Source organism: Vulpes lagopus, chromosome 1 (assembly GCF_018345385.1).
Source record: "Vulpes lagopus strain Blue_001 chromosome 1, ASM1834538v1, whole genome shotgun sequence".
In the NCBI taxonomy this organism is placed as follows: Eukaryota; Metazoa; Chordata; class Mammalia; order Carnivora; family Canidae; genus Vulpes; species Vulpes lagopus.
The window spans coordinates 95908604-95935610 of NC_054824.1; the positions used below are offsets into that span (position 1 = coordinate 95908604).

Below are 27007 nucleotides of genomic sequence, written 5' to 3' on the forward strand. Positions count from 1 at the left end.
TATAAGAAGAAACAAAAGCCAAAAGTAAGCTACAGAGATGCTTCTATGTTCACTATGAACAACAGCCTTTTGTTTCCAGAAATTACTATATCCAACAAATGATGGAAGATATTATACTATATACAACAAGGAGTTTGGTGCATAAATCATACACTGAAAATTATGCCAGAATCAGTGGTGGCGCAAGTGGGAGGTCTATGATAGACACTGTTTTAGATAAAAGAAAACCATGAGGCAAATACACAGCCTTCCTCCACAAGACATACTGTGCCTAGGTTTATGCATTATTTCCTTCCAACTCTGCTGTTATAAAAATTACTAGTCTATGGGAAGTAAATGCCAACATTTTGTTTAAAATCCTGCATTTGATAAGATAGTTTTAAAGATCCAAGAACAGCAATACTAAGAAGAAAAAAAGGGAGGAACTAAATTTCCAGAGTATACTGGAGAATATTCTTCAGGATACAAATTTTATGTAATAATAGGTGAGAAACCCAAAGTAAACCATGTACACATTATAATGTTATTATAGGGTAGGATGGGATCCTCAGCTTTAGAATTCCCTTTCAATGTTGATCATTCTGGATTATCTAAAACGTGATCATATGAAACTTGATCATATGAAACTTCATTGATTTAGGGTTTTTTATGGAGATGTTTCTGAGGATCATTTTAAATAATTTTGGCCCAGATCATTATGGGGAGAGTTCTTTTGTTTTTAATAAATTTTTATTGAATAGTAACATACACATAGTAAAGTGCACAAATCTTCAGTGGTCACAAAATGATTGCATGTGATTCATCATCTTTCAGATGAAAGAATAGAACATTGTGGTATTCCAGAAGATCAGCCCATTCCCTCTTCCAGTAATTCTCCCTCCTTCTTTATGGGAAGACTTGTTATTTTCCAATTAATGACACAAAATAACTGTCATCCCTTAATCTTTGCAATTTGTTATTTCTATTTACTAGCATTCCTAAATGATGTGGCAATGACAGTATTTTTTAAATTAAAAATGAAATGAGCAAACTTTATGATTCATGAGGCTTTACGTGGTCAAAATGTTTTAGCCAACAACAACAAAAAAAGACGTTTGAAAATACCTGCCATCCAGATTAGTGGCTTGTACAGCTGCAAATACTTTGGTTTTCAAAGGTAATCCTATACTTGGGATAATTAACTGCTGACTGTAGGTTGAATCCTAATGGTGAAAAAAATGAGCAATTAATCTGTCATTGTTTTCCAAACAATACATTTACCACTTAAAACAATAATATCATATAAAGAGGGGGCAAATCAACATAAATAAACAGAATCAACAGCAAAAAGGATCTAGTAAACCTCTAGTTTCTCAGCAGAACTGTTCTTAAACGATACCCAAGTAACAAATTCATTTCTGTGAATAAATATTTTTGTTTCTATAGCTTATCATATATAATGGTTAATGTTCGGTGTATTTAAATTACATTCAACAGTTAATAGTCAGTGGTTAGTTTTTAATTTAATAATCAATTGTGGATATAGAGTTTATTTAAATTAATACCTCATTTATTTAAATTACATTAGTGGCTAATACTCAGTTTCTTTGAGTTATGTCTATTTTAGTTTAAACCCTTTGCCATTGGAGTCGTAGGTCTTTACACTCTTGATAATCTCTCATTTGCCCCAAATCACTTATCTGACAATCTGAAATTACCAAAATGTATTTGAAAACCCCAAAAAAGACCAACGGGTCCTGAAAGTTGCCAAAATGTATGCCATGGAGTTCCTTCACCGGATTCCTTGCCAATTACTTATAGAACAGTGTCTCGGGACTTCACTTCTATCTCTTTACCCTTATTTTATAACAGTCCTAGAGAGCTTATTTATATCACTTCCCAGTTTACAGTATTAAAGCAATAGTTTAGAAATTGAGAAGTGGCAACTTTAATAGTTTAAAAAAAAACAGAAAAAAAATGTAGAATGCAAAAAAACGGAAAAGAAAAGAACTTCTAAAAATGTAAGCTATTTAAGAAGCTGGAAAGAAAGCAACAGATTTTGAATTTTTTAAATTATGGCTTGCACACTTTATTTTTGAAAAAGTAGCACTTTATTTTATTCCCAAATAAAGACAGATAAATGAGGGATTATATGCTGTACTTTTTTTTCTATATTTCTGTGATAAATGGTAATAGCTCCCCCAACCATTTCTAATAGGTAGTATTTTTATTTATCTTTTTCAGCTCCCTTTGCAAACTTCTCCAAATATTCCACACTTCATTAAATATACAGATCTTTAATCTTATATTTGCATCAGCAGTGTCCAGAAGAGTTTTTTACTTTTTTACAAGTTTTATACTGCTAAGTCATTTGCAAATGATGTGACTCAGCTGTGGTTTAGTCATGAATCATCACATTTTTCCTCCTAAAATTGCTTCTAAAAAGTATTTTTTTTCCTTTGGTTTGTATAGTTTCTTTTTTATGCTTGTTAGTGCAACATTGTACCTAAAGTCAACTATATTTATTTTAGACTTTTTCTTCAACTTTTAAGAAACATTATTACTATGATACTATTTCAGACTTACTCTTTCTGTATTTGCTCAGAAGACACTAATATTTAGGTATAATTCAAATTCACAAAGTCATCTTCACTTTCCATTTCCACAGAGAAGAAAACTGATACATTTATATTACACAAAAATAAGACCACAGTTCAACTTGAAATAATATACATACATGGAAATCACATAGCCAATTAAAGTCATCATTTTTTATAAATAAAATTTTCTTAAGTATATTTACTAGCTTCCAGAACACATAGAAATAAACAATTGGATGAATCCAAATTAGGCACAACTTTTCCTTTCCAAAGAATGAGAATAGTGGCTATATAATGTAACTTTTCATCATTCTTATGGATTAAAAATTAAAAACTCTGCATATGAAATAGGAAGATATAACCATTAATGGTTATAAAACAATACTTAGTCTGAAATGCTGCAATAAAATTACATATGGACAGCTAAATGTTAGTGTTCCAAACAATTATAATAAGTATGATTTTGGATCAATAAGTGAAAGAAAGGAAATCCATTTTTTTCTAGTGTAAATTACTAGGATTTTTTTCCTTGTTACTACCACACAATTGACTATATTCCCTAGGCTGTACTTTTCACTTTGTGACTTATTTATTTTAAAACTGGAGGCTTACATAAATTACTAGTTTGGTAATATCCTGTAACATGGCACCATATTACAATCATGTTAAAAAAATAGTTGGGGGGCAGTGAGAATCTTCTATTTTGTACATTAATGATGGATGTATGTCATCGACATTTGTCAAAATCCACAAAATGTATATGAAGAGTGAAACCAAATATAAACTATCGATTTCAGTTAATATACCAATGCAGGTTCATCAATTGTAACAAATATACACCAAAATCAAGTTGTATATAATAGAGGAAATCCAGGTCAGTTTTTCTGTAAACCTAAAACTGCTCTAAAAAGTCGTCTGTTCATTTAAAACGTATTTTGTGGAGAAATTGTCAAATTTCATTACATAATTGTTCAGTAAATAACTTTTAAAATTCAATTAATTTTAATTCAATCATCAATGACACCTTTATTGCAAACTGGGTAAAAATTAGATGTGTTTATTCTGTTTTCTGAATTATAGTCTTACAATCTATTCTCATCAGGGCTCTTAAGATGTTGAATCTTATCAAATATAAAGCACAAGACATCAAAAAAAAAAAGACATGTTTTGACACTACCTATTTCATTTACTGTCTTATATCAAACAATTGGTTACCTTTTTACCATAGAATTAAAATCTTAAGGTTATCACCAAATCATAGGCTTTTATTTAGCATTAAGATTCTAGAAAGTTTTTGAAGGATTATGCCTAGCTCATAACAGGAGAATACTATTTCTAATTATAAAGGAAAGACCCTCAGAGCAAAGCTCTCCCCAAATCCGCACTTCTAAATTTTTATTTTCTGCTTTTCCAGTAGAATAGTTTAATTTCACAAAAAAAAAAAAAAAAAGGCGTCAATCAATGCCATGTGGGCATATATTTTTTTTCTTTTTTAGAATGAGGAAGTATCATCTTTGTTTCACTCAAATACAACAAATACTGAATCCAAACCAGTCACCTCAATTCTACCCCAGGGACCTTACACATATAAATCAACAGATAGGAATTTTCCAATTTAAAAATATTGCTCAAAACAATAACTATCTGGCCATATTGGGAATGAATATTGTCACGTATTTGCTGAGTATTGTGGAACCAAGTAACTTGGCAGTTTCTCCTTGCAGGAGAAAGTTTAGAAATGACAGAAAGGCAATCTTCATTCCAACACATTTTAATTTGTTGTTTAGAACTCAGTGGTGTCAGACTACACACTTATAAACATGATTTTTTTAAATGCCTTTGGAAAATGTCCTACTACAATATTTATAGCTCATTATATTCAAAGTATAAAGCACTGACTTTTAAATCAGTTGCATGAATTATAACTCAGTGCCATGATGACATGAATAATAATGTAAAAATCAGATTCATAATTTACAAAAATGTTGGTTGATAGATTGAAAAATTGATATTTAAATCAGGCATTTAAAATGTATGAATAAAAATTTTTAATCAACATGAAAATATCATTTGGGGGATTAATGTTAGAGTTATAAATAGAAATCCATGTATTTTTCACGTTTTGCTGCCACTGTCGATATTTACATGACAAGAGTTTAGACAATACCATGCAGTCGACCCAAATTATTTCAAATGTGATAGAATTATCATCAGCCAAAGCCCATATGGAAAACATTAACACATTCGTCACCAAGGAAAGCATCATTTGGACTCTTCCTATCTTTTTATCACAAAAATATTACTTCCAAATTCTTGATCCTGACTACAGCTACATACACATGTGTGCAAATAAATATATACATAAAAATGTAGATAGACATTTGGAGTAGCTATGTAGAATCACATTTACAAATAAAATCTAAGTCATTTATCAACTTTTAGAAAGTAATAGTTTTTAGTATATTTATCACTAAGATATAAAAAACTGCTAGTAAGATGCATAAATGCTACCAAAGTATAACAGGGTTAATGTGGCTCTTGGTAGCTTTTCATATAAAATCCATCCGCATAAATGGCTCCTCAGAACGGTACAAGAGAACGTGACATCCTTCACCTATCAACTCACATTATAAAGGAGCAGATTCAAAGTGCTGACAAATGTACCATTGTTCTCTCTCACAGAAATAGCCGCTGAGGACCTAAAACAGATTTAGAGAAAGGAAAGCACTGATGAGATTCTAAATTAAAAGTTTCAGTTATACATTAATGTTGGATTTAAGGCACTAAAACTCTTGAGTAAGCTTGACATACTTTTTAACCAGGCCCGGAATACGCACACTATTTAAATCACTGAACAGATAAATAATCAAAAAGCAAGAGAGACCAAATAAAGACAGACTGTTCTTTACGGTCTTTTTCTTTACAAAGGCATCTTTCCATTTTGCATTACATATATGAGACTTTTTAAAGAAGAACGTCATTCCAATAGCTTTGGAATCTGAAACAGACACGCTTTCATCAATCCCATTAGATGTTTCATGAGATCAGGGATTTTGTTTTACTTTGTTCATTGGTAGAACACTGCATGGCACATAGTAGAAGTATGATAACTATTTATTGAATAAATGAATGGATTTCCATATACACGGCATCTCAGGAATGTGTTTACTGAGGAAGAGAGGGAGCAGACTAATCCATGACACCCTAATGACTCACTTCCCTCTACACCTGCATTGTTTTGACTCCAAGCCTTTCTTGCTTTCCCAGCCTTGCTTTGCACCCAGGTATTTATCATCATTGTGCCATCACAACCAGCTGTGATCATTTTTTTTAACTGAAACAGAATGTGGCCTCTACATTCACTCATGACTGAGATTAAACAATAACTACACTTTTGTGAAAGCAAATTCTAGCACCGAGGAGAGAAAGTTTTTACTCAGCTACCCCATCTTGTCAAAACTATTTGACAAATCCAGATGACTGTGTTGTAATGTGAATAGAGCCCTGTCTTGGAGTAGGTACTTTGGGAAAAATGAATGAATGCATGACTATAAACAAAAGGCTGTGGCCTCAGCGCATATCTGAAGCTCTTTGGCTCTGAGTGTTGCCACCGCTCTTTGGGAACCATCGGCACCTGTGCTGTGTCTGCAGCAAAAGGCATGCAGTCCTCAGATTCTGAGGCAGCAGAGTCCAACACTGAAAGCAGATGGCAGAGACTGAAGCCAAACAGGACATAACAATGCAGTAGCTGTTCTATGCACTGGAAACGGGACAGCTCTTCTGGACTGCATAAGTACACAGTTCTGAGCTTCTTGGGCAATTCTGAAGGGCGTGAGAAGAATCCCAGGTAGACATCCAACCAGTTTGAGCCAGCTTTAATTTGGGGGGAAATTATATATATATATATATATCTGATCTGTTGATATGGGTCATAACAATGTTGGATAGATAGATGATAGATAGATAGATAGATAGATAGATAGATAGATAGATAGATGATAAATACAAGACTTAATATGGTTTCCATTACTTTGAGTTTGGCTATTCTCAACAAACCCTGCTATCTTTATAAGTCTCTTGAAGATTTAAAAAAAAAACATGACCCAAACATAAACACAGAATGTGAAAGCAAGGATAGAATGTGAACTTACGAGGCAAGCTGGGTATTATTAACCAGATATTCCAGTGGGTAACTACAACTAAATTTGTAAAGAAGCCCAGGTAGATAGCTGATGATTGTTGGTGGGTCTGGAGTATCAATGTATCCCGAAATATTTCCTATTTGTACTGAAGTTGTATTTCCATAAGCACTGACTCCAGGAATTGTGGATACCTGTTAGAATAGATCAAGTTCAGAGATTTAATAGCTATCTATAAATCTAGGCATTTCGTATGCAAAATAAAACATTAGACCACATTAGTTCTAGGGTCTGTTTCAACTGCAGCATGCCATAGCTTTGAGATTATATACAAAATAATGCTATGTATAAGTGATTATATATGTCTTTTAACTAAATGAAACTTCATATTCACCAAAGACTCTTTATTCACATTTCACAAATAAGAAAGGAGAGAGATTACATGTTCAGAGTGCTACAACAAGTAATTCAAAAATGTTCATGAGTAAGGTCCAAATTCTGTGGCTTGGCTTAAAAGATTCCTGTTAATCTGATCTTGTTTTTGACTTCGGCTTCGTATCTTTGGACTCATACTCTTGGTTAATAATGTCCCAGCTGTAGGACCCTTCTTGCGACTTTGCATATGCTCCCTCTGCCTCTTTCTCCCCCACTTCACCATGACATGCGCTGGTTCTCCCCTGGATCTCATGTTCCCTAGGAAAACTCCTGATGTAGGTAGTGCTCATTTGCATCATAGGAGTCACAGTGCATGAGCAGTCTGCTGAACCAGCAGTCCCTTTCCATGTAATCAGAGCTCTTTGTGGGTAGTGACTCCACTTAGCCTTGTTTGCTTTGGCACGGTCGTCACCACACAGTGACACCAGCATCTTGGGAACCCTGAGATAAATTCTGAACAAATGAATCAAGGTCATAAATTTTCTAAGAGTCAATCTGAGGGCCTTACTCTGTGGTACATATATGGAGACTCTTCTTTCTTTCCAGGGCAATAGTTCATAGATGGGTTTCAGAGGGATCATGAACTCCCAGAAGTTATATCAAAATATTGTCCATATGTGTATTTTCCCGAGACTGATTAGGTTTCATTGGATTCTTCAATCCCACTAAAATTTGAGAACCATCATTTTGGGAACAGTCAATAATGTTCTCGAGTTTCATAACACCATAGAGCCTCCCCATTATGTCAAAGGCAGTATGACTCTCAATAAATAATTTTAGCAGATATTATGGAAACCTGTAATATTTTCAATAATAGAATAAGTTTTATGCATAAGCTTATAAGCACATGGGCAAAGCTGAGGCAATCTCTAATTTTTGAGCAGAGCTAGAATCATTACAAACGAAAACATGTTTTTATTCTAATCCAATGATGTAATAGTCTACTTAACTTTTCCTATGTAGGATTGTCCTTGGAGCAGACTCCAAAGCTGGTGACGTCCATGCCAAAAATGAAAAAAATAAGCACATCTTCCCTTCCTCCCACACTTCCCTGACTGGCTAACTAAATATACTAAGTCTGTGAAAACAAAACAAACAACACACACACACATGTATATAGTCATTTTTATATCCAAATTATTCAGACTTTTTTTTAGATTTTTAAAAAATAAATAGCATGTGCACATGCAAATGCATGTACACACACACACACACACACACACACACACACAAACACACACACAGATGCTTTGCCTGGCATCACTCCTGAATTGTTTTCTTGGCAGCAGGGCAAGACTTAAATCCAAAGAAGTAAGTGCCATGAAGGAGAGATCGATCCCAGGGTATGGTGGGAGGAGGGAAAACTTGGCTCTCCATTTAGGCTCCTCCTTCCACGAGGAAACCCAGACATGTAATAAGCAGCCTGCGTCACTCTCCCTCAGGCCCACCTCATAACCTCTGCGCACAACTCAGAGAGATGAATAAATGTTTTTAATAAAAAGAGTCAACAATACTTATGCTACAGGCTTGAAAATGGTCAGGGGCACACTATTCTAAATGCCCTCTGGGAAAAGATAAAGAAGGAGATCAAAGAAATCTTTTTCCTGTCTGCCATCTCCCATCCAGTCTTAGAAATCCTTCCCTTAGAGAAATTAAGCCTTCTCTTTTAATCTCAAACAATAATTTATGAAGAGGAAGAGCCAGTTTCTCCTCATTCACTGGGCTAAGTGGTAATGCTCATTGTGTCTCCTTTTTGCCTGTGTTAGGATTTACCAATAAGATTATATTTAAACAAGCAAAATGAAAAACAGAACTCAATGAATTTCAGTGTAACACCCCTCAAATAACAATATTTATACTTGAATTAATTTTAATTCCTGGGAGAATCAATTTCTTATTCAATTCCTTTTCTTCTCTTTTCCTTTTTTTTTCTTCTTTTTTTTTTTTGGTGTTCAATGAAAGCATAAATAAATGAATAGCATAGATTATTAGTGGTTCTCATTCAGGGTGGAAATGTTTGAAGCAGTATTTTGATTTTCACAATGACTAGAGAGGTTTCCTTTTTTGAACAATATATTGGGATTTCATGAGTAAGTTTGGGTATGAAAAACATTTGGAAATTCAATGGACAGACCCACATGGTGAAGAATATCACACTGGAAATGCTAACAGCCCTCTTCCACAAAACATTGCTGTGGGTCATTCCATGGTAAAACTTGGAACCTGGAAGATTCTGAGTTTCCCATTCTATATTTCATCTTTCTTTCTGAATGAGGTCACTAAGAAGCAACGGGCCAAGGGATCATTGCCAAACTCACCAGAACAAACAAATTTTGTATGATAAGATAGTTCCATAAAAAGCATGAGAAGCATAGCTAATGATAAGCCGTAGGGGCCTACTCATCAATGTCACTCACACAACTAATGCTGTTTAGAAGAGCACAGCTGAACTCATGCCCCTCAACTGCTCAGCTACAGTAAGCAGAACCATTACTGGGAAATAAAATTGTATGTCGGAAGCCTCCAACAGGCAAAGGAAGTGACCTGTTCAGTTTTATTGGAGTTTTTTCTTGAAAGATAGACTGGGTTTCTGATTACTTCATGAAATGGGGAGACTTTTTGTCGTGACCCCAAACCCAGCACATAATTTCACACTTGTCTTACCACTAAGTTGTTTCCACAGCCCTCCAAGGTGCTGAGATTGATGATGAAAATGACCACTGCGGGGAAGGTGTTGTTATTGATGAACCCCCTGCAGTGGGAGTCCCCATGCCTTCCATTCAGTGCCAGATCGGTTTCAGAATAACCCGAGAACAGTACGGTGCAAAAATTAATCTTCATTGTAATGGCCTGCACCCCACAGTAGACACTGATGTCTCTTTCAGCTGAAACAAAAAAATATATGTATATAAAAACACTAGTCACAAAAGCACAACACAGGGTACAAGAATAACTATAACATCCTCTAATGTATTTACTCATCCTTCTAGTCTGTTTAACTGATTCCTATAGTTAAATGTACTATAATCCATCGCTAAAATTGTTAAGAAAAGTAGCCAGGAAAAACAGTCCTAGATTTAGTTGTTAAGGAGTTAGAAAATATCTCTGTTTCTTTGTGGCTGGTATACTGTGGACGTGCATTAAATGTCAGTTGAGTATTACAGAATGATTAGAGAATCTAGTGGGGAAAAAATCAGGTTACAGAGAAAATTCAGAGCTAGAGTAACTGAATTATTTAGATAACCTGTCCAGAGTAGTGAGACTCACTACAAATGATGCATCTTCCTAAGTGTAAGGAAGAAGCAGTTAAAAATCCACTGTAAGCCGTATTGCTGAGCATTTTGGTATTTTGTAAGCCATCTCATCCAGGATGGAGAAACAGAAGCTGTCCATCAGAATTCCATTTTATTTTGCCTATATTAAATTTACTCTACAGAGAAAGGAATGAAAACAAATGTGCTGATACTACAAAAACAGAGGCATAGCCTGCTCTAAGAAAATTTTGCTAATGACTATGCCAAAATAAAAGGAATAAACTCGACGTGGAAATTTAAAATAACATTTTCACAGCTTCCTTAACTATTCCATGAGTTATCAGTGATGGGATTCATTCTAGGTCTATAAAGGTGAGTGTGTGGGGGATCCCTGGGTGGCGCAGTGGTTTGGCGCCTGCCTTTGGCCCAGGGCGTGATCCTGGAGACCCGGGATCGAATCCCACGTCGGGCTCCCGGTGCATGGAGCCTGCTTCTCCCTCTGCCTGTGTCTCTGCCCCTCTCTCTCTCTCTCTCTCTCTCTGTGTGTGTGTGACTATCATAAAAAAATTTTTTAAAAAGGTGAGTGTGTGTATACACACAAGCTTTTCATATCTTTATTTAGTTATTTTCTATATGTAATGATAAAAATATTTGTAGCAAATGGAGAGGTTGGTTGGGAGGCAGTGTCCCAGTGGCAGAAGCTTTTACTTTTACTGTTTTTGGTAACTGTTATAAGTTGAATCATGTCCTGCTCCCCTCATAAAAAAAAAAAAAAAATACACTGAAATCCTAACCCCCAGTCTCTCAGAATGTGACCTTATTTGGAAATATGGTCATTGTAGATGTAATTAGTTTGGCTGAGGTCACGCTGGAATACGGTGGGTTTCTAATTCCACATGACTCGTGTCCTTATAAAGGAATGCCATGTGAAGACACAGCTGGAGCCATGCATCTACAAGCCAAAGAATGCCAAAGATGGCCTGTAAAGCACCAGAAGCTTGAAAGAGGCAAGGAAGGATTCTTCTACCCAGAGTGTCAAGGGAACATGGCCCTGCTGACACCTTGATTTTGAACTTCTAGCCTCTAGAACTCGGAGGCAATAAATTTCTGCTGTTTTAAGTCACCCTTCTTGTGGCATTTTGTTGTGGCAGCATTAGGAAATTAATACAGTAACCTAACCCCTTTTTATCATCCCATTTTACCGCTTAGATAAAGAATCAAAAACAAGCATCAGGTTGTCAAAACGTGGACACAAACAAAACAAAAACTGACTAAACTATTTGGAGAAATAAACTCTTTTCTTCAAAACAGGAAAAACAAGCAAACTAAAATAAATGTTTAGTAAAGGAGATGATGTTCACCTAAGTAATAAATGTCATTTTATTTGCTTAAGTACTTCAAATCTAATCTAAGGGTAACAGTGTTCAACAGCATGTTTCTTTGGAGTATTCACTCTGCATACTGATTTTTGCTGGCAAAGTGAGTCATATTTTGAGAATGTGAATACGTAAAAATGAAAATTTCGGTTTGGGTATGACCTTAACTCATTACAAAAAGAAAGAAAGACTTTCTCATGGTTAAAGATGGAGAGAAAGATGGAAAATCTTTTTTAAAGCCAAAAGGCAAATACTAGGATAGTTCTTATAGAAAACTCAAGCAATATTCCCTTCATAGGTAGAATTCATTATTAAGTGCATAGGAAATAATAAATCCTACTTAAAATTGGGAGAATATCTCTATTAGCTTTTAGCAACATTAGCTGTTTAAATTAGCAACCATAACTTTTAAGGATGTTCTTTGCTAAAATAATAGAGTTTGTTTTAATAAATGTTTGTCCACAAACTCCAAATTAGATCTTATATTTATTGATTGTTCTGCATTTACATGTTATTCCTTGGCTCGTGCCACTGTCCTCTCTAACCCTAGAATATTAGGTTAGCTTTTCCTAACTGGCTCCTTTATTTATACTTTTAACCCTCTCTAATCAGTATAGCTATTAATACATGAATCCAATCATGTCACCTCCGCTCGGGTCTTCAACAGCTATTCATTTCACTTATGCCAAAATTCCAAATCTTGAACCAGGTCCTCAAGACTCTCCATGACCTGTCATTCCCCTTAACCACTGTATTCACATCTCTCTACCAACCCCTTACTCCCTACCTTTGTTTCACTAAATTTTTTTCAAGTTCTTTGAAGGCATCATACTGAGCGATGAAAGCCAGAATAGTTGCTACCCCCTGGGGTGAAATGGTTTAAAATAGAGGAAACAAGGAAATATATGGGGTGATAAAAATGGTATTTGATCTGGGTAGTAGTTACATGACTGCATATACATGTCAAAATTGCAAAGCTCTCTCCTTAAAATCAGTGTAAGTATATGCAATTATTTTATATAAACGATTCCTCAACAAAATGCTGAGAATGTTTTAAAAAGCCTAACATAGATTTGCAAAGGGCCTTTAATCCGTGCTCTTTGCTCTGTTGAGGCTGCTCTTCCTACCCCTAACTCTTGGTCTGGTTAACTCCTATTCATTCTTCAGGCCTCAAATTTCATTGTCCTCTCCCCAAAGACTTTCCTGATCCCAAATCTAAATCATGCCACCCCATTATGCTGTCATATTGCCTTAGAATCATGTATATATTTGTGTATTCTTCTATTTGTCTTCTCTATAACCTGGAAGTCCCAGAAGGCAGGAAGCTATACCAGTCATTGATATATTTAATTATTAACTAAGTAATTATTTTACCATATGAAGTGTTGGAACAGTAGACTGCACTGAAGATTTACAAAGCAGTGGTATTTGTTCTCGAGTACATCATAGTCCATAAGAGGAGATAGGTGTGGCCCAGTTTGACAGAAAGACTGGGCAGAGAGCTATGGGGTGGTACAGAAAGTGCACCCCACCCAGACCAGCTGGTTAGGAACAGTCTCCTGGAGAAGATGCCATTGACGTGAGTTTTGAAGCATCAGTAGAGTTAGCAATTTAAAGGAGTGGAAATTTTATAACACAGAGGGGAGGATGAATAAAGACACAAGTGTGAAATAAGCTCAGGCTTGGCTGAGAGCTGGACGGTTCTGTTTTCACGAGAATGTAGGATACAAAGAAGAAAATGGGAGAAAATGAGGCCAAGTGGCAAACACCATGGCAAAATCACAGGAAGCCCTTTCAGACAGGAAGCCTTTTCGGTCTCTGTGAGGTAACAAAATACCTACCTCAGCCTCAGATCAAATTCTTAGCTACCCATGAGTTTGCTAAGAACTCTCTCTCTGTCCCGTGGAATCGAGACTTGGTATCACTGCATTACTTGGACCATCACAAACGTATAGAAGTGAATACGTACCATTAAATATGTTACAAAGGAGAATTATCATTCTCCTTAATTTAAGCCAACTAAAGCCTTCAGCTTCTTTACCTTTGAGAGGAATTAATGGATACTTAAAATAGCTTCATAAATGGCAAAGATTACTTTGTTCAAATGTAGAGCTCTCTCTAGTTTTCTGCCTCTAACCGAAGACTTGTAACTCCTGAAATGGAACTGAATTTGCTACAAGCTGATCCTGCTAGGAGATATGATAACAAGCTAAAGGCTTTTTGCAGTGGAAGAAAAGAAATCTGTTCAAATCCACCCATAACCCAGTTTTCTTAAGACTTTTCACTATCCCTTCTGAGAAACACAGTTTTTTTCCTGGTTGTAGATACTAAAGACATCCATTCAGCATAACTTTTCCATTTGTGAGGCTTTGAGGAGGGAGAAAAGATACTTTTAAGTTGCCAAAGGGCAATTTCTGCCAAAAGAAGAGATTTTTTTTTTCAGAGCTAGTAAATAACGGTCGCTCTCAACAACTGAATTTTGTTGAGCCTTTTTAGTGTCCAATCTCTGGTCTGAATTGCTCTATCCTTTTGAACAACACTTGAGTATTAAACAACTCAATGAGGACAAGTTAAAAACAAGATCAAGAAATAAATACCTTTAGATTTTTGGCTTTTAGTGTTTCGTTTAAATATACTAAGCATGTTTATAATGACAGGCCAGCTTACAGAGTTTATGCGCAGTTATACTGACAAAATAGCTATTTTTTCCCCCTGACATTTTAAAGATTTATTTATTTGAGAGTGAGAGTGGCATGGAATGGAGAAGGGCACTGGGAGGGGGGAGAGAGTCCCAAACAGACTCCATGCTGAGGACGGAGCCCAATGTGGGGCTCAATCCCATGACCCCAAGATCACAACAGCAGCCAAAAGCATGAGTCGGATGCTCAACCAACTGTACCACCCAGGTGCCCCTTCTCTGATATTTTAACCAATCTAAGCTTTTCATAAGAATTAAAAATACATAGTATTAAATCAATTTCAGGTAAAAATAAAGAAATGCTTTGCACTTCTCTCACCTACCAATCAGGCCATGAGTTTGTCTCACCTTTCCTTAAACTATGCAAATTTTAAATATCCTGCCACACTACCAGCCATCTATCTCACCACATATTTAAAAATGTGTCCAGATTAGGGGTTTATAGAGTATTGTTACTATATAAGTGGGAGTAAAGAAGAGATGAATCCAATTCTATATATATGAATAAAAACCTCATTCTACTTCTTCATTCTCAATAAGTTCCATACCTAGAACATCTTAACTATACTTTTCTCTTTAGACGCAATTACTGACAATATATTTGTTGCAAATCATTCATATATCTACAAGTATATCTAACTTTATTCTTTTTTTCAACTATTCCACACTCAACTAGCTTAAATCCAGTGGCATCCAGATTACACTAAAGATCCTGCGCTTTTGATAGACTGAACGATCTCCATTTCATCTCAATACTGTTAAATTTGAGACCTACATTTACTTTCCTTAACATCAGAATATTTATTTTAACATTTTCTAATTATTACCTGGAATAATAAGAGCACAGAGCAATACATTATTCAAATAATTTGCATACACATATTCTATGATACAAACGGCAACACCCCCAAAAAATTGGGTTCAGCCCCACAGAGCAGAGGCTCAAAATATTCTTTTACCACTGATCTGAAAATGTAAAAATCTCCACATGAATATCAGGAATTCTGGGGTCAAAGCATAATATAAAAAAAAAAGAGGAAAAATGTGATGCACACATGAGTTTAAAACAAAATCACTGGGGGATACTTGGATGGCTCAGCGGTTTGGCTCCTGCCTTTGGCCAAGGGCGCGATCCTGGAGTCCCGGGATCGAGTCCCATGTCAGGCTCCCTGCATGGAGCCTGCTTCTCCTTCCTCCTGTGTCTCTGCCTCTCTCTTTCTTTCTCTATATCTATCATGAATAAATAAATAAATATTTTTTTAAAAAGTAAAATAAATAAAACAAAATCAGTGCCATAAGTTTTATACAACCCAGAGGCTACTGTTCCTATTTATTTTCAAGATCTAGACTATATGCTGCTTCATGTCAACAAAGTATTTTTTAAAACTACTTATATATATGTTACACCTCACACCAGTGAGAATGGGGAAAATTAACAAGGCAGGAAACCACAAATGTTGGAGAGGATGCGGAGAAAAGGGAACCCTCTTACACTGTTGGTGGGAATGTGACCTGGTGCAGCCACTCTGGAAAACTGTGTGGAGGTTCCTCAAAGAGTTAAAAATAGACCTGCCCTACGACCCAGCAATTGCACTGTTGGGGATTCACCCCAAAGATACAGATGCAATGAAACGCCGGGACACCTGCACCCCGATATTTCCTACAAGCCAAACTGTGGAAGGAGCCTGGTGTCCATCGAAAGATGAATGGATAAAGAAGCTGTGGTTTATGTATCCAATGGAATATTCCTCAGCCATTAGAAATGGCAAATATCCACCATTTGCTTCAACGTGGATGGAACTGGAGGGTATTATGCTGAGTGAAATGAGTCAATCGGAGAAAGACAAACATATGTTCTCATTCATTTGGGGAATATAAATAATAGTGAAAGGGAATATAAGGGAAGGGAGAAGAAATGTGTGGGAAATATCAGAAAGGGAGACAGAACATAAAGACTCCTAACTCGGGGAAACGAACTAGGGGTGGTGGAAGGGGAGGAGGGCGGGGGGTGGGGGTGAATGGGTAACGGGCACTGAGGGGGGCACTTGACGGGATGAGCACTGGGTGTTATTCTGTATGTTGGCAAATTGAACACCAATAAAAAATAAATTTATTATAAAAAAACTACTTATATATGTTACATGTCAGTCTTTGCTAGACTCCAAAGATAAAGGCATTAGTAACATTCCTTTACCTCAAGATGCTCATGTTCAATTAGAGGAAGCAGAAAAACTAGACAATTATAATACAGCCTGATAAAAACGTGATAGAGGTGTATATACCATATTGTATACAACCATGCCTCTGTAAGGGAGAGGTGTTTGGAAGGGATTGTGGAGAAGAAATGAAATCATTCCAGGGCACTAGGCTGCTGTCAGAGGAGCTTGTGGCTCTTGATCTTAGGGTCATGAGTTTGAGCCCCATGTTGTGTAAAGGATTACATACATATATACATGGAAACGAAATCATTCTAATGGACAAAATTGATAAGAAATTGATTAGATGATAGCAGGAAGAAAGAGAGTCAAACTGATAACTCAGATTTCCAGCTTTAGTGGGTGACTTGATCATTCCCTGAGATAAGGAATAAAGGAATGAATAAAGAGGATGAGCTCAGTTTTTGAGAGGCTGAGATATATACGGGACATTTCAAGCAGAAGTGTAGAAAAGATGGTCATAAATACGAGTCTAATATTTGGGGAATACAAAAGAGCAAAAAGTATAAATGTGAGAATCACCAAATATTCAATGTATCACAAATAAATGGTAATAATGGATGAAATACCCATGACAGTATTCAGGTAAGAAGAGAAATAAGCTGAGAATAGAAAAATAATATCTAAGTTGTCCATTAATGAGATTTTCCCTCATTTTCCCAATGGAAAGTAATCATTTGTGCTCTCTGTTGTATCTCTTTGACTGTGAGGCTACCATACTGCTTACATTATATCTGGGAATGGATATTTGTTCTCCCAGTAGATTATGAAGTCATTGGAAGCTCTGGATATTCCCAGGTGCCTAGTGAATACAGCGAATGTCTATTACAGCATACTTTTTTTTTTAATTTTTATTTATTTATGATAGTCACAGAGAGAGAGAGAGAGAGAGAGAGAGAGAGAGAAAGAGAGGCAGAGACACAGGCAGAGGGAGAAGGCAGGCTCCATGCACCGGGAACCTGATGTGGGATTCGATCTGGGGTCTCCAGGATCGCGCCCTGGGCCAAAGGCAGGCGCCAAACCGCTGCGCCACCCAGGGATCCCTATTACAGCATACTTAATTCAACTCCTTCACAAACAGCATACATGGTTTCTAATTTATAACAATAAGTTCCAAGATTCACAAAGAAAATATATGTGCAATTAATATGGTTTCATCTTGACTGTTCATCCGGAACTCATATTTCCTATCTGTACTCTGCCAAGTGCTCAAGATGATTCCTGTTTTTAGAGTTTTAGACAGACATCAATATCTTTAATGTCACATATTTTCTGACTTCCAATTGACAAAATTCAACCCATTAAATAATATCAAATGAATAGATTTTTTCTTTTTTTTAGTTGCTTAACCTTTCAAAATACATTAGTCTTGGTAACTAATTATTTTGCCTCATTACTAATAATGATTTTTTTAAATTATTTTCCCTTTAGAGTGATAGATTTTTTGAAACCTATTGTCATTAATAGCAAGCAAGTGCATGACAGCCAGCTGGGGTTGACACAAAGCTAGCAAGACATCATGAGTACCATGCTCGATACACCACTTCTTATGCTTTATGGTGCATATGTACTACCAGATAATCTTATTAAGGTGCAGATTCTGATTCAGTAGATCTTGGTGGGAGGTGGGCTGATTTGTGTATTTCTCACAAGCCCCCAGGTGATGCCAATGTTGCAAGTCTTAGCTGAACTGCTTAGTCACACCTATCTACTTCTGGCAGAAGCTAACCCTTAGGGTAGACTCTATCTGGTAGGATTAAGCATTCCCACCAAATAGCTATTTGTATGATTTACATGTTAACAAGAATGAGAAGTTGGAATGAAAGGGATGAAAGAAAAGGAAAGAGAGAGGAGGAGGAGGAGGAGAAAGAATCATGAAGGAGATGAATGTATGCCTAACTCATTTCCTTCTCTGAGGAACTAACTGATTTCGAATCTCATAAAAGAGGGCTCATAAAAACTTTTTGAGCTTGAGTCCAAATAAATCTATTTTAGTATTAAGGTGACCGTGGGTGAAACAAAGTTGGGAATAGGTTTGGTCTTTTCCTACCCCCATCTCTCCCCCATTGCATAAACGAAGCAGTTTAATGACTGGAGTAGCACCTCAAATGGCAAGTATACTCTGGACACTCTCCCAAAACCAAAGGAGACATGGGATGGGGTGGGTATCTGTTGTGAGTAGAGGGAGGCTCTGTGCAGGTCAGATGAAGATGTAGGTAATCCTGTGACTATGACTGCACCTAGATTCATAGGCTGGATTACAAGTCCTTCAAAGTAGCATTGGGTTGAAACTGAGAGTATGAACCAAAACCTATTAAATATAATAGGAAGAGTCTTTTTTAAAAGATTTTATTTATTCTTGAGACACCGAGAGAGGCAGAGACACAGGCAGAGGGAGAAGCAGGCTCCCTGCAGGGAGCCCGATGTGGGACTAGATCCCAGGTCCCCAGGATCGCTACCTGAGCTAAAGGCAGACACTCAACCACTGAGTCAGCCCTGCGTCCCAGGAGGAGCTTTCTCTATATGCTGAAGAGTACACTGCTTTGTAGTGATATAGCAATCTCACCTGGAAAGAATTTACTTTCTGACCCCCAATAAACATTCCAAAACTAATTTATACCATTTTTAGCAGATTATGAGTAATTTATACATCATTTCCATTTCTATCTCTGTAAAATGAGAGTAGAAATACTTGGCATATGTCATATATATATGCCATATAATAATTTAAATATATATATAAAATGCTATATAAACTTAAAATTGCTTAGAGAACAGAAGCTATGTTCACTGTTTTAACTCATTTTTTTAAGTTACTTTTCGTCTCAACAAGATTTTATACCATGTTGAGATTTTGGTGCTAAAAGAGCAAGAAATCCTAAAGGGGTATTGATATTTCATCCACAGAAAGAACCAGCAGCTGATGGAGAATTTAAGGTGGATTAGGAATTTAAGTTTCCTTTCTACGTGGAACAGGTTTCCTTGCCACCTTGGTTTTCCACATCTGTTTCTCGTTAGCAAATACAAGCTGTTGTTTCCAGTGCTGCAGGAAATTCATATGTGGTCTGAGGCAAATTTTGCAGACTTCTATTCACACTAGCTGTTCTACAGTCTTTGGAACCAGAAGAGATTGGTCATCTTTTTTCAGGCAGGAAAAGGCCTATGGATTTCACTTATACAAGCAGAGGAAGTGAAAAATTCGTGCAATAAAGAACTTCTTTACTGAAATAAAGAAGGGTATGGACTCTGAATTATTAAGTCGTGGTACCTGCTGACTAATTGCTCTTCCTGCCATTAATTTTATCACCAAGATTAACCAGAAGTGATCAGCAATCGCTGCCTCATCTGGTCTAGTAATGGCGATCACAAGCTCAAAGCAGAAGGCAGGCATCCTCTGGACAATTTGGACACCAAAACACTACTGCTATGTAGGAAGGCAGGAGAGTTGGCCCTTCTTATCACAGAAAGGCCAAAACATATTTCCTTGAATAATTATTCCATTATCCACTCTTACTTTGAGCACAGCATGATGCAATGGTTAAGCAAAGCCTAACACAAGATTAGAGAGTTCATTTGGCTTGACCCACCCATAAATTCAATTAAATTGGTGATTCTTAATTTTATTTCCTGTGGAACACTGTTGTTTACTGAAATATTAATAAGTATTACTGGAAAAAATACTTCCTTAGTCAAGCAGGTATCCAAAAGGCTAAACATGTTTTTCTACTATGTGATTTTTCAGATGTTTTAATGTGGCAATTCCCATTTTGATTATTTTAAACTTAGTATTCTAAATTCACTTTAAGGCATCATGGCTTGATGGAAAGAGCCTGAGTTTTATATCTCTGTCAATGTCTAGCTTTGCAACATTAAACAGACGCTAATCCTCAATTTCCCTGTTGTAAAATGATGTTATAAGATTTTACACTTTTGTCGTAAGAAATACAAGAATTAGTAATGTGGGTATCACTCAATACACGGAACCCATTGTTTTCTTCCCTTATAAGTGTTATTTTAAATAGGATGCAAGTGACAAGTTGTGTAACACTGACTTATATTCAGTTTCCCATGAGTGCTTAGTTCACTATAAGACAGTGTCAAGTCACGGAGTTTCTGGTGCCATAAACCTAATCTTTCCTTGATTGTGCCTTTAACATTAAAGACTTCTCAGAGGCTAAACCTTATATGCTACCATCTTCCAAAAAAGGGAGGTAGTTCCAAAGGTATTTGTCAGTCACAAAGGCCAAAGGCATTTATCCAGATATTTAATTTAGGCCAAATAATTCTGTGATACTCTAAACGTCAACTATGGTTTGAATTTTATTCTGGGAAGAGCACCACCATAATGTCAGTGGGGTATAAGTCTGTTCCTTGCTATCAGCTTAGATAGCCAAGAGTTAACTACCTTTAAAATTAAATTGTGTCCCTTTAAATTTAAAACGAATTAGACCATGGCAGTTCCCTTGGCCCAAGGATAAATGCCATGGAAATTAAAGAAAATAGTTCTAATGTCATGAAACAGCAAAGGTCAGATAGGGTGAGATGATTACTTTCATCATTATTAACATTACTTTGCATTTAGATAGACCCTCTCCTTTGCCAGACTCATTCTCATTCTATCCCATTGCTTAGTATCTGAGCAGCTTGTGGAGCTCCTGATGACATCAAAGGTGATCCTGATGTGGAAGAGAAGCCACAAGTCAAGAGGGGAGTGAGCAATTAACCTTCATGCTTTATTTGCTCACTCTGGTCTTCTGCAAATGACCTACAAAAATGGGCTTACTTGAAAATAATACCCATTAAAGCCTCTCTTGGGACTTCTGAGTTATATCTAGATCTTCGATTTTTTTAAAACAGATTTTACATTGCAACAACATGTGTGTGCGTGCATGTGCATGTACATTTGGAAAGTCTGGATATTTGTTATCTAATCCAGACAGTACAAAAAGTGCTAACATGTATAAGGACAAATACAAATTAAAAATAGAAGGTCTAATTCTCCATGTTTAAAATAAGGGAGGAAACTTCTCCTTCCTTTTTCTTAAATCATTTACATCAGAGAACTTGTAATTCTAAGTACTTTCTCGTCTCCTTAAGACATGTATAAATCCTTTAAAAACTAGATAGGCCTTCTGTCAGCTTTATAACCCAGCAATTTTTTTTTTCGAGGATCTGGGAACCATCTCTTGGAAAGGTAAACCTCCAGGAAAGTAGCACCCCTCTGTCACAGGTTCCTTGGGAGGGTAGGAGCCTAACTTCTGAGGGAGCGTGGCTCCAAATTACAAAAGTATTTCCTTTTGTAAACATACAAGTTTATTTTTCCTCTAGATAAAGTCAATATGCTAACACAGATGGTCATCCCAATTACCAGGTATATTTAGAATGAACTATATGTGACAAATGGTGCTGTCAAGTCCCCTTATTTGAGGACTAGTTATTGTTTATCTTGAAAACATATGTAATGGGTTGCATCTGCTTAGCTATGTAAAAGAGTAAGATTTCTTTCTGTCTTTATAATCTCTTGATGGATTGATTATGATAAGCCTCACATTCTGCTTCAATGCTCACTCAATGATAAGTGCTTTCATCTCTACTATCCTGGTGGAGAGCATTTCCAAATTGGGAGATGGGTTTGTGTTTAATTTTATTCCCCTAACGCATGACTATGCTTTTAATTAGAATAATGGACTAAAGAAAATAATAGTATATACCATGTCAGTTGTTCCTAACCATAAATGTGAATTAGCCTTATCTGCAGGGCTTAAAATACCGACTCCTAGCACCACTATTAGAGATTTGGACACTACATATTTGGGGTACAACAGGAGAGTTAACAGTTTTGGGGAGTTTTAACAACTCTCCCAGATGATTTTGATGCAGGTGGTCGGTGGGCACCATTACAAATAAATGTTTTAACATAATTTTTAAATTTCCCATATGAAAAATACTTCTCTATCCTGTCCTAGTCACTTCCTGGTTTATTTACACATTTTATTTACCTTTACAAATATATAAGTACAACATGAGGTAGATCCTCTCTGCTGAGCAATCTTTCTACATTTGACCTCCTTTTCCACACATAATAGGAAGGCTTGACTACCCTCCCCAGGACCTGACCAGTCCCCTGGGCCCTCATTCTCCTGAGGGCCTCTGCCTCCCTTGTCACAATGAGGGTCCCTCAACTTCTCTGCCTATGTCTTATTTCTCCTTCTCTCTGAAATCAAAGAAAGAGCTATCAGTTTTTAGAGGTTAGCACCTCCACCTCTGCCTTTGCTCTCCTCCATCTTTTCTTTCCTCATCACATCAAGTTTTTCTTTATTGGTATTCCCAAACTCTGAATACTTTCCCTTTATTCATGTATACTAAATTGTCTCTAATTCTTTAATCCCCAAATTCTCTCTTCTCATTTAAATTGCTGGCACAGGTTGCTCCTCTTTCCTTCACTACCAACCATATCTAAAGTAGTAGTCTGTTTTCCCACTTTCTATTTTCCTGTCCCCTTCCCTCATTACTTACTCAGCGTTCAGGGATTTAGCCCCTACACGACTATCTTCTGTTTCAACCTCTCTCCTCAGACCAAGATCCATACTGGATAGAGACTGCCATTATAAATTCTAGAAGCTCCTCAAATTCATTTTTTCCAAACCCAAAGTTTCTTTCTAAAACATGCAAGTGCACTATACTTTTGGTGTCAGTTGGCAGTATCGCTATCCAGTTATCCGAGTTCAAAAAATCATCTAAGACATAGTCATCATCTACTCTTTCACCTCCCCGGCTGAACAAATTCTCAAGCTCTGTTGGGTCCACCACAAAAAATATCTCTTAAGAACTGTCTCCTTTTGCTGCTCCCACTGACACTGGCTTCATGACATTTCTCTCTGCCTCTGGTTTCTTCTAACTCGAATCTATCTTTCACTTTCCCCAATGTTGGCTTTCTAAAATAAAACATGACCAGGTCAGATCCTTAAAAGAATATGTTTAATAGGACACAATGGCTCTTTGTTGCCTACAAAATAAAGACAAAATACTTCACACAAATAACCCACAAAACAACTGAACCTGAATTTACTCAAGCCTCTCACCCTAATTAGTTTACAGAGTATATAGGAAAAGAGGAACATGTTAAAGGACACATCAGAGCTGCATCAGCCAGATTCAAAGGTAGAATTCCACAAAACAAATGACCATATTACTTAAAAATATGAGGAGTATTTTAGAAAAGCAAGGGACAGAGATAAACTGTTATAAATTAAAATAGACTGACACATGTCAGTCTAACAAATGCATCATGTGGATGTTTTAGAGGCAACTTGGCTGAGTATTAGATGATGTATTAAGGAATTACCATTAAGTTTATTAGACATATACATGAAGTGTAAATATTTTAAGTACTTTTCCATCAGATACACATTCTGAAGCATGAATAATGAATTTACTTTAAATTATTCCAGAGAGGGGGGTGATGATAAGAAGAGAGAGATGAAGCAAAATGTATGTGTTGAAAACTGATGAAGCTGGATGATCAGTACAAATGCTTGTTTTACTAGTCTCTACTTTTGGATATATTTGAATTTTCCATGACAAAAAAAAAAAAATTCTTAACCTTCCTTTGTGGTATCAAAATCATTAACAACCCTGCCTTAGAACACCTGGCTAGACTTACCTTTAGACACTTCCCCATCCTGACCTCCGGCTCATACTTAACCTGCTAACCACTTGTGTGCTAGGTTGGGCTCCTGAATACATTCCTAAATACTTGGATCTTTATTCTGGAGCAATCCAGATTACCTCTCTTCAGGTGAATTAGAAATCCCACATCAACACCATAATTACCTACGGAATACTCTGTACAAGTGTGTTGTTGCTCCGGTATGCCCTGAACAAAGGAGTACCGGGCAGGTTTGAAAATGTAAAACATGACAAAGTATATCAATTTGCATGACAAACTTGGAAAAGTGATTTCAGATTGTCTAATCTTTATTTTGTAAATGTTTAACTGTGATTCTATAACTTTGGCTGATATAAAATGATGAATACTTAAATGAAACATTGAATTACTTCTCATTGAGTGCATATTTTAGGAACCTGTAGGACATGCCCATCAATGTGGTGAAAATCTCCTGTCACAATATTGATGGTTGCCATGCCATACATTCTCAAGTTGACCTGTGTACTTTTGTAATGACCAGCATGCCATTGAAATAATATTTTTGAGTATACACAATATTTCACAATTATTTTCTTAAGTATTATTCCTAAGTAAATCTATTAGCATATAGGGCAGTTTTGAAAGTCTGAATTAACTTATGAGGAAGAAAAGGGCATCAATTAGGCAAATTTTGATGAAATTAGCCTCTCCCAATTCTATCACCCAATAGCCAATATTTTTCACATTTGTGAGCAGCCATTATAATAATATTAACTATGATGAACACTTTGTATGCTAATGTGGATATAAATTACAACTCCAGAAAAATGTCTTTTGTCATTTGCCATTTGTTAATATCCACTTAATGTAGATGGATATCCCCTCCCTCCATTTTCCATATGTATTCAAGTGCCTTACTATTCAAACACAATCACTCTTTCCAGATACAATTAGAGAAAAGACTAGGTTCAGACTTACCAGGAAATCTACTGTGGAGGTTGGCATCACAGTTGTAGCCATTAAACTGAGCAGACCCCAGAAGCACTCCAATTGTTAGAAGCAACAGCAACCATATTCGTTCCATTGCAAAACCTAGAAAAGAGTTCTTATCATGTGTACATCACCAGCCTTCACTCTTTCTTGCTGGAAAGACTGAGGCTGATCTGAACTCACTGTTGGGTGGGCTGGCAGGCTGTATCCATGCAGGCAAAGCTCATTTAAAGCCTAAGGATTATGAGAAATAATTATCAGCAACAAGACAGAAGTTTCAGTTATGATATTTGAAAATTATTTCCATTCTTTGGCATCAGTTTGGTAAGGGTGACAAATCCAGACTTTTGTAGTGGAAGAACTAAATGAAAGTCATAAAATTTGCAAAGAAAGTGTATTATAAATAAGAAGAACTCAAACCAAATATTTACCATATTAGAACAGCATAGCTAGACAAACTGACCAATGTAGAGACAGCTCTATACTTTAAAATACCAATATCTGTAAATTAAGAGGGATTTAACACTTGATACTTGATTCTCAAAGAATTTTCCATAGTCTACATGGCTTAATAATGTCAGGAAAAATTTTCCCTAAAAAAATAAAAATTTTTTTATCAAATAAATTCCAGACTAGTGCTACTTCTCAAAATCAGTAGTTTGTATATCTTTTTGTTGTTGTTGTTGTTTTCAGGAAACACAGGGATAAAGCAAAAGGAAAAATAGGAAAATACTATTTGTGGACTGACATCATGATTCCACCAATGACTCTTCATTGGTGGGTAAAATAGGACTGATACAGATAAATGAACACCGTGCATTCTTAGGCAAAAGTAATGGAAAATGATTTTTTATGTTGTCATCATGTGTTGAACAAATAAATATAAACTGACTTTGATAATTAAACACCAGTCAGTCTGGTGCTTAATATTTTTATTCCTGGATGCCCCATTTTTGGCCAGATCTCCCAGAGCACCCAACTGAGGCTCAGGGCAGTTTGTGCACTGAAAAAAAAAATCTTTTGGGTTGGTGGTTTTGGTCTGTGTGTAAAAAGCAAAAAGAAAATAAAATTGTAAATGGTTTGCTCAAATAATTTAGTGCATTTTAAAAGCTTGGGGTTTGGGGGGTGGTATTTTAGCTGCCCTTAAAGATCTGCCCTTAGATGATTAATCAAGTCTTTAGCAAAAGGAAGGAAATACATCTTGCTTTTTTGAACCATCATTTTAGTATAACAAGTTTATGGTGAACAAAGTCACTTTGGTAAGGATGTGGGAAAGGAAGGCATGAGTTTACTCTTAAAAATAGATTGAAAAATATTAATTCAACAGGAGCTTCCTTCCTTCAGCATTATAACATACTACTCAGGCACCAACCTCATGACTTTTAGGAGAACAGCCATATGTCTGGTTACTTCTAATTCCCTAAGACATTGGGTCAACTAAAAGTTCACACAAATGGCTGACCCAGACCCTGGGCTCTCTTGGCCCCATCTATAAATACCATCATTGTCTAGCTCCTCAAGACATTTCAAAGAAGTGTTAAGTGTTAAGAAAGCCTTGCTCTTTTGGAGTCTTGGAAATATTGGTAGGAAAGAGAGCAACTTGTTTCTGAGCAGTACATCCTATCCCGCACAAACTTAGATATGCCCTGCCATGCCCTTCTCATGATGGGTC

At 36.3% G+C, this 27007-nt stretch overlaps 1 protein-coding gene across 11 annotated transcripts in view; it reads right to left on the reverse strand.

Moving 5' to 3' along the window:
* Window positions 1-27007, reverse strand: part of ZPLD1 (zona pellucida like domain containing 1) — a 417570-nt gene that overhangs the window by 20891 nt on the left and 369672 nt on the right. For all 11 annotated transcript variants that reach the window (XM_041725970.1, XM_041725944.1, XM_041726019.1 and 8 more), the window contains 5 exons: window positions 25324-25437; window positions 9818-10038; window positions 6731-6912; window positions 5206-5278; window positions 1105-1202 (listed from right to left, as the gene is read on the reverse strand). In XM_041725970.1, the coding sequence (XP_041581904.1) occupies window positions 1105-1202; window positions 5206-5278; window positions 6731-6912; window positions 9818-10038; window positions 25324-25437 (688 nt within the window). The remainder of the gene's footprint in view (window positions 1-1104; window positions 1203-5205; window positions 5279-6730; window positions 6913-9817; window positions 10039-25323; window positions 25438-27007) is intronic.